Source organism: Cyprinus carpio, chromosome B18 (assembly GCF_018340385.1).
Source record: "Cyprinus carpio isolate SPL01 chromosome B18, ASM1834038v1, whole genome shotgun sequence".
Taxonomy (NCBI): Eukaryota; Metazoa; Chordata; class Actinopteri; order Cypriniformes; family Cyprinidae; genus Cyprinus; species Cyprinus carpio.
The window spans coordinates 13,344,854-13,357,137 of NC_056614.1; the positions used below are offsets into that span (position 1 = coordinate 13,344,854).

Consider the following 12,284-nt stretch of genomic DNA (forward strand, 5'->3'; position numbering starts at 1 on the left):
ATACTGTTTGCCGGATTTATGATCTGCAGCTCCTTAACCCATCCATTTGTGAACTGCACATGAGACTCCAATGACTTGTAGCTTCGGAACTGTTCTGAAGTGTAGGCGCTCACAAAACAAACAAGGTAGCCGAAGATATCTGTAATGCAAAAGTGCGGCAGCAAACTCGTCGTCGGTGCTCCACTCTTTGTTGGGATTTTCATATTGATCCAAACCGTTAATAGTGCCGATTTTGTCCACATACCGATCCCTGGCATCCCTACTTAGCGTATCCCTGTAAATCCCACAAAACCTTTGCGCGATTTTAACATATTTTTTCTTTCTCCCAACTCTGTTTCTTCTCGTTCTACTTGCTGTGTGTTTACATTCACGACGCCATCAACATGGCCGCCACGTCCCAGAATGCAACGCGGCGCCCAAGCCCTACTCACGGACTCCGGTCCGCATCCGGACCCAGACGCGGTTAAATCTGGACCGACGCCAAAAACAACATGCTAATTTAATCATAATCCAAATTAATTTTCAATAGGGTGAGCAATTGTGATTCCGCGCTATATATCGTTGAGGTGTCTACTCGGTTTGGCTGCTTCATCTATGTCCAATCACAGTAGCTGTAACAGCGTCGCTATAGCAACGTCGCCACTACGTCACTCGCTCGCTTACTCAAGGTAGCCAGATTTATCTACCGATCACATCTTCTGGGCCGGGCAGGCGAACAGGCATTCTAACCATTTGCGAGCACAGTGCAAATATCGATAACTGCCTTTTGTTTTGCTGACTGAAAGTGAAAATGGCGTGCTCAAAGTTGGCCGCTGATAAAAAAAGAAAAGTTGATTCTGAAAACCGCGAGTTTAAGAGTGAGTGGACAGAAAAATATGCATTCGTGCTCCCCGTGGGAAGCAGAAAACCAATGTGTTTAATCTGCACCGAGATGGTAGCAATCATCAAAAGTGGGTAACGTAAAACGACATTATGAAACCAAGCATGCACATTTTGAACAAAATTACCCTCAGAACACAGAGGTAAGGACCATAAAAATAAACCAGCTGAAATCATCCTATGAAGCTACAAGCAGTGTAATAGTTAGATCAGCCACACAACAGGAGCATGGGTCCTGGGAAAACACTAGAAATCCTTCTCTGATGCTGAAATAGTCAAGGAGTGTATGAGTGAAGTGGTGACCGCTCTGTTTGAAGGGACTCAAAAGGATGAAATAATCCAGAAAATAAGCCAAATACCCTGTTCTGATTCCACTGCTGCAAGACGAAACTGAAATACTTGCTGATGATTTGCTTGAACAACTTAGCTTTGCTATTAAAAAAAGCCAAATTCATTTCATTGGCTGTGGATGAATCCACAGACAACACAGACAATGCACAACTCATGGTCTTTGTCAGATTTGTTGATGAAGAAAAGGGAGAATTTCATGAAGATGTTTTGGGTCTTACAAACCTCCATGGACACACAAGGGGGGATGACATTTATGAAGCAGTGACACAGATGCTTAGAGACAGAGAGATAGACCTGAAGCATGTTGTTTCCATTGCTACTGATGGTGCACCATGTATGATTGGGAGAGAGAGGGGATTAGTGTCACGCTTGAGAACTCACCACCCTGACCTCATGACATACCACTGCATAATTCACCAGATGGTTTTGTGTGCCAGCCTTGGAGAAAAGTACTCAGAAGTAATGACAACAGTCATGAAACTTGTCAACTATCTGAGAGCATCCTCTGCTCTGCAACATCGTTTGTTGCGCTCATTTTTAATAGAGGTGAATGCAACATTTGATGATTTGCTCCTTCACAACGATGTCCGGTGGCTTAGTAAAGGCAAGGTACTCGAGCGGTTTTGGGCACTGCGGAAAGAGCTGGAGACATTTCTATTGAATCAGAAGAGTGCAAAAGCCAAACCATTTTTGGATTTCATGAAGAATGAAGAAGACATGGAAGTTGTTGCTTTTCTAACTGACATTACTTCCCATCTCAATGACCTTAATATAAAGCTCCAGGGCAAAAACAGCACAGTGTGTGACCTCATGTCAGCTGTCCGTGCTTTCCAGAGGAAGCTGGAGGTCTTCAAATGTGACTTACAGCAGAACCTGCTTCACTTCCAAGACTTTTTGGATCAGACTGCAGGAAAACATTACCGTCATAATTATGCTGAATTCCTGGAAAAGCTGATTAAAAATTTCCAAACTCGCTTTGAAGATTTCCCTCTGGCAAAACTAGTCTTGTTGTGCATCGAAAATCCATTTCTTGTCAAAAATGTTGCAGAATTTTCAACTGAAGCCACGAAAGTCTTCCCATGGGCCAATGCTGCTTCTCTGCAAACAGAGCTAATTGAGCTCCAAGAAAACCTAGCACTGCAGGAATCTCACTGTGACCCTGTCACCTTCTGGACGAAGATGGTTACTGCAGTAGGTGTTCCTCTGCTGCAGAAGATGGCCCTTCAGATTCTCACCATGTTTCCCTCAACGTACTGCTGTGAATCTGCCTTTTCAACCATGAACATGGTGAAAAATGCTTACCGCAGCACACTCACCAATGAACACTTACATCAGTGCCTCCGCCTGGCCTTCACACCTTTTATGCCCAAGTTTAAACAACTGGTGGCACAAAGAAGGTGTCACCTTTCACACTAAAAGGTCTAAAATGTAATTTTTTTGTGTATAGTTCAAAAGTTTTGTGGAATGCCTTTTTTTTTGTTGTTGGAGTTCTGTATTTGGAATTTGATGGTCACTTTTCCGGACCTCGGACTAAATGGAAAATTGGTAAGTGGACCTTTCAAGTTTATATTTGAGTACCCCTGATCTAGAGTATTTGCTAACAGGAAAATAGCACAAACACATAAATGTTACATGCAATTAAACAAGCTACAGCACATGGCATTTATCAACGGCTGTTAAATATGAAGTGACTATCATTTAAAACTGGCTGTTTGTTAAAACCTCACGCTGATGAATCTTTCAGCAGCAGGGACTAGTGTGCACTGGCTGACAGTATAGGTTTTGCATGGCTGTTTGGAAAGGATTAAGGCTCATTACATTCTCAACAGTTGATGAATAGGGGCTGTAATGAAATGCTGAATGGGACACTGTATAGATGACTAAATGTCGTCTTCTCATCCACTTCATTTGAGAGGTACTGTAGAAAATTATTTGTACTTGAGAGACAAACTTGGACAGATGTTTTACAATAACATGTTTAATCTTAAGGGAACACATCTTGACTTTGGTATCAAGGTTGATGTTTGTGTTAGGTTTCCAGTGAAAGTCTTGCTGAAAAGCTCAAGGTGAGACATTTCAGACCAAGATTCTGAAGAAATCAAAATAAACATTTGTTGATTTGTCGACACAGTCTAAGAAGATACTTCATATTTTTTTTTCCTTTCATGTCTTTATGGGTGCTCAGTAATAATGCATTTTGAATACCATGTCCAAAGTTCAGTGTCTCACTAAGTTCCTTTTACATTTTCTTTCTTAAAAATCAGCTTATTTAAGAAAAAGAGCTGAAGGCTGAAGCCTTGTTTTATCAGGTCTTTTGATGTTCTCTAATATTGTTCTGTGGAGACTTTTTGCTTATGGATAAGAGTATTGGATGAAGGTTGAAGAGTTGTTTTATGTGGTCTTTTTAGTGCATATAAGTATTGAGATTCTAAGCAACACTGAGTGCTTCTGCGTCATGTAGGGGGAGAAAATAGAGGCAGATTCTCCCACACTGTCTGCTAAACAAATCAAGCACTGTTAATGGTTTGTGTTCTCAGCAGTACTGTATGCACTGAGAGATTCCTTTCTTAAAAGGTTGGATGACAGTATGCCTTTTGTGAATTATGTTATTTAACCCTTAGATTACAGTGTTGCCTCAAAGTAACAAACCCCTTTTCTTCATTTTACATTAGCGTGATTAATATGAGATGACAGTAACATTCCTGAAAGAATCGTTAACCCCCCAAAAAGTCCTTGTTTCTCCATGCACTATATTTCAAGTATTCTAAAGTCGTTTGATAACTCTGACAGAAACTTGAAATCTTAAGTCAGCATGAAATAATAGTTCACTGTCTGTTTTGAAAATGCATGTTATAGATAAAACAAAGAAAAAAGAAAAAGGGGTTATTGTGCTGATACTAGTAAAATAAGTAAAACTTTATTTTGAATCCACTTTAGACATTCTACTAACCATAAGTACTACGTCAACTAAAAGTCTTTAGAATATTAGTACACAGTCTGCTTAATATCTCCTAACACTTCATTTTGATTGTCTCCCAACACATGATTTTAACTATCTTTGCAAGTACATGTCGACTTAGTTGCAAATTAATGAGAGTTAGTTGACATGTAGTTGCTAAGTTGAATTAAATACCAGAGAAGCCTACAGCTTATCATAATAACCAGAAAAAAATAAATAATAATAATAATAATGTGGTATCACTTTAGTTTATAGACCAATTCTCACAATTAACTAGTTGTTTATTAGAATTAATTTGGTACTTTAAAAAGCAAATACAGTATTAATACCTTAGTCTCCATTACCATATTCTATATCCCTTAACTTTGACTAATATCTAATCTTAACAACTACCCTACTAACTATTAATATGCAGTAATAAGGAGTTTATTGAGGCAAAAGTCATAGTTAACAGTTAGTTAATAGTGAGAATTGATCCCTAAACTAAAGTGTGACCAAAAGGTCTGCATAATACAGCACTTTTAAATATAAACTATCCCGAAATACACCAGAACTTTCATTTTAAAGTATTTATGCTGTACTACTAAAAATAATATAATAAGTACACTTACAAAAATAAATTACAAAATAAACACCAGTCATTTATCAATAGTAGAAAATACACAGATCACTTGGAATAAATGTGTGCTATTCTTTGATTGTGAACTTTGAAACGTGCAGACTTTTAGTGAATACAACTTTCACATTGTTCTTTTCTCATAGCTATCATGTGGATACAGAAGATATAGCAAGTTGTATGCATACATTTATAGTACTTTTTTTTTTTTTTTTTTTTTTTTTTTTTTTGCTGTTTGAAGGAAGGACTTCATGAATAAAACAAAATAAAAAGCCTTTCTAGTCATACAGTATGATGGCAATTTAAAAATTCAGAGAATAGCTTTTCTTCAGGGTGTTAGTACCTTTGCATGCGGCTGCTGAAAGGTGACTCTTGAATTGTTGGCCAGGGCAGAGTACCTCAAAAGGTTGGTAGGTGTGGCTGGGAATCTGTGTAAACTTCCTGTCTGGCTGTGTAGGACAGACGAGAAGCAGATATGCACGGTGTCTTTCAGGGCTTTCAGCTGTGACTCCTGCAACAAATTAAGTGAGACAACACATGAGATTAATGGGCAAATGTTTATCATGCTGTCATCTGTTCATTTGCTCCACATGCTCTGTCAAAATGGCAAAATCCCTGACCTAATAAGATAATGGAATTCATTGTTAAAGTTTTCATTTTAAAAGATAGCAGAACAGAAAAACACTAAAGCTGAATTGGAATGATGAAACGGATCGGCTCCTGACTTACCTTATCCAGTGCTGCCTTCTCCAGTTCATCTTTGGCCACTTTGAGTTTATTCTCCAAGTCCATCAGCTGCTGACCCTGCACAGAAGAGGCATCGATAGCTCTTATCATCTTACAAAACTTACATTAGCCTTAGTTCAAACTGTGTATTTATATTTAAAGTGGTTTCCAGAGTCTAGAGATGCTTGTCTTTAGCATTTTTTATTCAATACATGTGTAATTACAAATGAGATTATCAACAGTTTAAACAAATCGTTTGGATTTACAGAACAATTTGAAAATGATCCACAAAGTATTTTAAGCTTCAAAGGGAGATATTTACTTTTTTGATTACTGACCAAGAAATAGTCCAGAAATCTTAAATATGTATTTCTTAAATATTTAATTTTGAACCTATATTTCTTTGTTTTAAAAATATTAAAAATCCTAAATTAGCTGTTTATTATAAGGTTTAAATTAGAATCTTATATGTTCAGTGTGGTCACGGATATTGTGGATAATGAGCTATTCAAATAACCATAATTTCTTTTCTGCTGGATTTATCTTTAGATCTTTACATGTCTAGGTTTATTTATATATAATATACTTTGGGTTGCATGAACTCTACTGTGAATGCTTATATAATTGAGCATGATGCTCTTCTCTGAGGCAGAACTGCATAATGACTTGCCCTCAGTATGTCATTAGTTTAGTTTCATAAATATTGCTATATGACTGTGATGCTGTTTGTGCAGTCAACAACAGACTCATTAAGATGTGAACAGGTGATAGAGATTGCTTGTCTGGGATCATTAGCACATGTTATCTGGGAGACGAAAAGAACAGTGCTTGGATATAAGAGAGAAATTCGGTATTCATATGTTACAGAATGAACTCAAATGTTCACAGTTTCTTCAATATAGGTAGTCATCTCAAATCAAACATGAACAGTCCATGATTTTACATTTTCACAAGTTTGCATGTTCCTGAAATCATAAAAAAGATGAAGAGTCATTTTGTTTGTGCTAAAAAGCCATTCGTTTGTGAATAGCTTTTAGAAAGAGGAGACCTTTAGAAAATACTAAAGCCTTTAGTTTTGAGCAAGCAACAATCAAATCAATGTAAGACACATCAGTCTAAGGAAAAATAGCTCTAAGATAGTGTTTTTCTCAGAGACTCCGTGGTTAAGCATGGACTTATATTGAAGTGAAAATAAGGTTAATATGGCTGGCTGGATAAACCAAATAAATCTTTCATATTTCATTTCGTATTAAATTATAAATGTACAAATGAATGTTCCTTGTTACATAGCATATTTACTGTATAGCATTGTAGGCTGTTTTGTAATTTGGTTTGTTTTCAATCAATACAACATTACCATAATCAGAGTAAATTGTGGAATATCCTAATTGCTAGTAAGGCAGCTGCCGGTAAAAAAAAAAACTGTATTCAAAGTATAATTAAAAGAAAGAACATTGCAATCATTCTGATTGTGTCTTATAACAAAGCCATTATCCCATTGCCGTCACAATTTAATCTATTTAATCTTTAATCTATTTGTGATTATTTTCACAGACTTCTTCAAGCACAACAGAGAAGAGCTACCAAAGCGATGGATTACAAAAGCTGAATCTTAAACAAGAAAAACCTGTTGATAAAGGAACTGATGCTAGATCAGGTAATAAAGGACAACTACTGAACAAAGCAAATGCTAATGCTTTACAACATCAAGTTTTGATTAAACAGCAGTGCCACACAACATGTAACAGTCTATGAATAATTTGACATGTGCATAATTCAGCCACTTCACTCCAACACAACAAGACATGATTGTGATAAATGGCAGCACTTTAAATAAGAAATAAATTAAAAAATCCATTTAATTCTGGCTAGATCTGGGGAAAATACTTTGACAAAGCAATCTTGCTCATTGTCCTTCTCTAGCTTTTTGCCGTGCTAGTCTAAGCCTCTGAATATTCTTCCTTTTCTTCCCATTACCGAACAATGCCTCTTCAAACCAACTCGTACTTAAAAGGCAACTCTAGATAAAAACTCTGAAAAGAACTTCTTTAATCATGAATGTAAAAGGAGGAAGGATAATCTTCCTACATCGATTTCAAACAGGGGAGGCAGAAATAGATGTACAGCCCAGATAAAAACACATTAGAGGAAGGTAAGCCCAGACTGGATATTGCTCTTTGAAAAAGTTTGCCTCATAGAACAGGCGCCTCGACTAACAAAAATAATAATTCATGTTCTTTCTTAAAAATTGACAACATATTTTACAACACGTGTTAGGCTGTCTTCCCTATTAAGAAGCAATAGTTTTAAAGTGATGCACTTTATGTGAAAACCCAGTGTTTATATGACGGTACCAAAGGGCAATGTGCTGGAAATATCAGCTGACATTTTCCCATCTAACACTGCATATAAGTGAGGAAAGGTCAACTTGCATGGCAGGAAAGGTCGCTGTTTTTTACATGAATCTTCACTCTCATCTCACATGAAAAGGTCAAACCATTCAATTAGAATGCACATATTACTCCTAATTTGTTTTATTCTGGCCAGAAATGCAGATTATTATGTATGATTTTTTAGGACAGTGACATTCAGATTGCTTTGTTTCTGCTTTCAAAAACATCTCAGAAGTCAGTGTGGTTAAAAGCGGTTAAAGACCCCATTTACCAAGAGAGGTTTGTGGCTCTTAGACCATTTTGGAAGCTGTAAATGCTTGCATATTTCTAAAAGTTGATAAAACTAACTTCTAGCAAATGAATTTGCATTCTTTTTGTTCTGGTTAAACTTTATACAGTACCTTTCCAAAGTTTGGCCGTCAGTAGGTTTTTTTTTTTTATATTTAATACAGAAAGGAGTGACAAGACATTTGTAATATTACAAAAGATCTCTATTGGAAATAAATGATGATATATAAAACATTCTATTCATCTAAGGATCCAGAAAACAATGTTATGATTTCTGAAGTATGGCACTTAAGACTGGAGAAATGGCTGCTGAAAAATCAACTTTGCCATCACAGGAATAAATTATATTTTAAAATATAGAGCGGGTAAAATAAGTATTGAACACGTCACCATTTTTCTCAGTAAATATATTTCTAAAGGTGCTGTTGACTTGAAATATTCACCAGATGTCAGTAACAACCCAAGTAATCCATACATACAAAGAAAACAAAAAAAATAAATAAGTTCAGAAATTAAGTTATGAGTAATAAAATGGAATGACACAGAGAAAAAGTATTCAGAATGAAAATCGGGTTGATGTCAGTATTTGACACCAATTTGACGTTGACTTAAGGTAGGATTTTGGTTATGCAACCTAAAAACAACAAATATCAACGTCAGCTGATGCTAGTATTGGACATCAAACTACCTTTGACATTGAATTTTGGTCATCTGACGTTGCAACTGAAATTTAACCAAAAATCAACGTCTTCTGACATTGTGTGCCTGCTGGGAATATTCACAACATTAAATTCTTAGCACAATTAAACTAAAGATCTGGTGATGTGTCCTGACTGACTGACATAGTAAACTGAATCGGAAATATCTTGTATATGGTTAGAGTAACAAGAGTCAGACAACACACAATAGTAAGCCAAACAGGACTTTCTTTGAGCTTCAGAACTGTGGTTAAACAGCTCCGGTAAAATCATCTTTTCAAGGAGGTGCTAAGGCCCCTGCGCACCATGCAAGGGTACAGTAATGACACATGCTCTTTGTTTGGTTCTTACCTTAAAAATTAAATCCTTTTTGCCATACCTCAGCTCTTTCAGTTGGGATTGGATTTTTTTGGACTGCAAAATGAAGATAAGAGAGAATGTGTGTTAGCTTATTCAAATAGTAAAATTGGTTTTAGATTGTGTAGCAGGCTTTTTGTGGCCACGCCGAAGTGTTCCTTTGTAAACGTTTCCTGGGCAAAGCTCCAATTCAAAGGAGAGACCTTCACTGAGCAAGAAAATATAAAACTCTTCCCTTCAGTGGACTGCAGGGACCACTCGATGATGCAAACACATTAACACATCAACACCCAGGCATACACACTTGCACAGTAACTCTCACCCCATGGTATGGTATTGTCTTGGCTTGCTGCCTGTGGATTGCTGCCACAGTTGTAAACATTTACAGAATCACACACGCCATTTCTCCACACACACATTCACTTCTCTTACACTATAGCATCAGTGTCTTCAGTAATCTCTTAGTAACTGAAGTGTACAGCACCTCCACAAAACTAATGAGACTTCATTCCTCTCTCCCTCTTAGAGAAGCAAAATCACATTGTCCATACACTTGCATTTAGTTGTCTTGACAGGTCTATTTATTTATTTTTTTTTCATTTTTATTTTTTTTTTAGCTTGGAATGAGTTGAATGTTAAGATTGTAATATCAAGTTGGTTGCACTTGAATCTAGCACTAACCTAGAAAATGTGTGTTTAAATATATACCGTTTCGGGTCTCTCTTAAAAAAATAAATAAAAAAAAAGTAATTAAAACATTTTATTCTGCAAGAATGCAATTAACTGTTTTAAAAGTGACAGCACAGATAGATATTCATTTATTCAAGTCAGTTCTGTTCTTTCAAACTTCATATTCATCAAGGAAACTAAAAAAAAAAAAGATAATATTTTCAGCATTTATAATAATGCTTCTTGAGCACCAAATCAGCATATTAGAAATTTTTCTGAAGAATCATATGACACTGAAGACTGAAGTAATTTTAAACTAATAATATTTCATAATATTACTGTTTTTACTGTATTGATCAAATAAATGCAGCCTTGGCAGCAAAAGGTACTATTTTATTCACTTTATTAATTTTTGAAAGATTATTTGGGTATGATTTGCAATAAAATACCATTTCATGTTTTTTTTGTTTTTTTTACTTCAAAGGTTTGTTTAATTCAGTTGGTTACTTGCAGTTTCTTCATATTGTAAAAATTTACTAGCAATTTCTGTATCAAAAATGTTTCTTCACCAAACTGTAAGAGAAAACCTTTTGTCAATAATCATTAAACATAATTTTGTAATTATTTTTGCATTCAAACACAAAAATCTGAGGGTGGCATGTGAATAGGTGTGAATATGCATAATGCCTCTGCTAGGAGCAACATTGTTTTTGGTCTGAATAGAAATGCTGAAATATTTTCAACTCTTTTGAGTGAACAGCAGTCAGCACAACATACCTCCTCTGCATGTATGTCACAGAGCTTGTTCCCAGACAGAAGTTTGTTCTTCAGGCTTTTATTCTGCAAGACAAGAAAAGGCAACAAATAGAGATATACTGTACCGATGGCTTTGTAACATCAAGCATGAAACAAGCCCCGACGTCTTGCTTTATCTAGGTAAATACACTCAATTAAATGGTACCCCTGTCCTTGCAGACAAAAGCAATGCTTCAACTGTTTCCATTGAGCTCATTTTGACAGTTCCCTCACAAGCTTATTGAAGCTCAAGGTGACCCAGGAGTATATGCCACATTTCTGTAATACCCTGCAGTGGATGTCTTTATGGAAATAGATGATGGTAGATTAAGAATCAATACAGAGATGATGGTGGTGCTGAGTTTAATCTAGTGCTTTTCTCCACCTCCTCTTTTTCTTCTCTCTGCTGTGTCCTTTTGCTTTTATTTTTTCTCTCTCATTATCTCTCTCTCTCTGCCTCAATTTCTCACTTCCTTTGTCTCTGTGTTGGTCTCAGATGCGAATGTACACGCTTTTAGTGGCAATGTCACCCAGTTTCAGACCCACCAGGATTTCGAAGGACTTTTTGATGATAATTGGGTCCCAAAAAAAATGACTGAATTTCCAGAGGCTTTTCTCTAAAATTGCGATGCTGCTTGTGGTATTTTTGGCATTGTTTTGCAGTGAAATCCCAGCAACAATCACGGAAATTAATGTTAGAGACAATAGAAGTACAATTACCTGTAATTATTTTAGTGCATTATAACTAAATATGCAGTATGCATTGAAATATTAAGATAACAATGATGAAATAGCCTGCATATTTGTGTATTCTGTTTTCAGCATAAAGAGAAGAAAGAAAAAAAAGAAAAATGTGTCCACTGAGTGATCATGTTAAAGAAACATTTTCAGTCATTAACACAAATGGGCAATTAGGTTCTGAGAGTTCTGGTAACATTTTCTTAAGAGACTAAATACATAATCAAATTTTTTTTTCTATGCATGTCATACTTCATCAAGAACTGTATAGTTACTGAACCCTCTCACTGAATACCATTCAAAAGTTTGGGGTGCGTAAGCTTTTTTCATTTTTTTAAAATTATTTATTATTAATTTATTTAATTCAGCAGAGGACACATTAAATTGATGAAAAGTGACCATTATATTGTTCTAAAAGATTTCTATTTTAAATAAATGCTATTCATTATAACTTTATATTCCTGAAAGAAAAAAAAAAGTATCGCAGTTTCCACAAAAATATTAAGCAGAGCAACTGTTTTCAATATTTATAATAATAAGAACTATTTCTGGAGGACCAAATCAGCATATTCAAATGATTTCTGAAATAATGTCTTCTGAAAATTCAGCTTTGCCATCACATTTTTAAATTGAATTAATAAAGTATTTCACAATATTACTGTTTTCCCCACTTTATTTTTTATATATAAATGCTGTGGTCAGTATAAGAGACTTCTTTCAAAAACATTAAACATTAATCTTACAGAACCCAAACTTTTGAACACTAAAGTACAGACATTTACAAACTTGTTATTGTTACTGTTATTGTTACTATC

General features: G+C 35.6%; 1 protein-coding gene across 1 annotated transcript in view; it reads right to left on the bottom strand.

The window, feature by feature from the left end:
• The window catches only part of luzp2 (leucine zipper protein 2), a 113,263-nt gene that overhangs the window by 19,492 nt on the left and 81,487 nt on the right, over positions 1 to 12,284 (bottom strand). Inside the window, exons 6-9 of the mRNA XM_042743913.1 lie at positions 10,714 to 10,776; positions 9,262 to 9,324; positions 5,535 to 5,609; positions 5,148 to 5,316 (exon numbers count right to left, since the gene is read on the bottom strand). Of these exons, the coding sequence (XP_042599847.1) occupies positions 5,148 to 5,316; positions 5,535 to 5,609; positions 9,262 to 9,324; positions 10,714 to 10,776 (370 nt within the window). The remainder of the gene's footprint in view (positions 1 to 5,147; positions 5,317 to 5,534; positions 5,610 to 9,261; positions 9,325 to 10,713; positions 10,777 to 12,284) is intronic.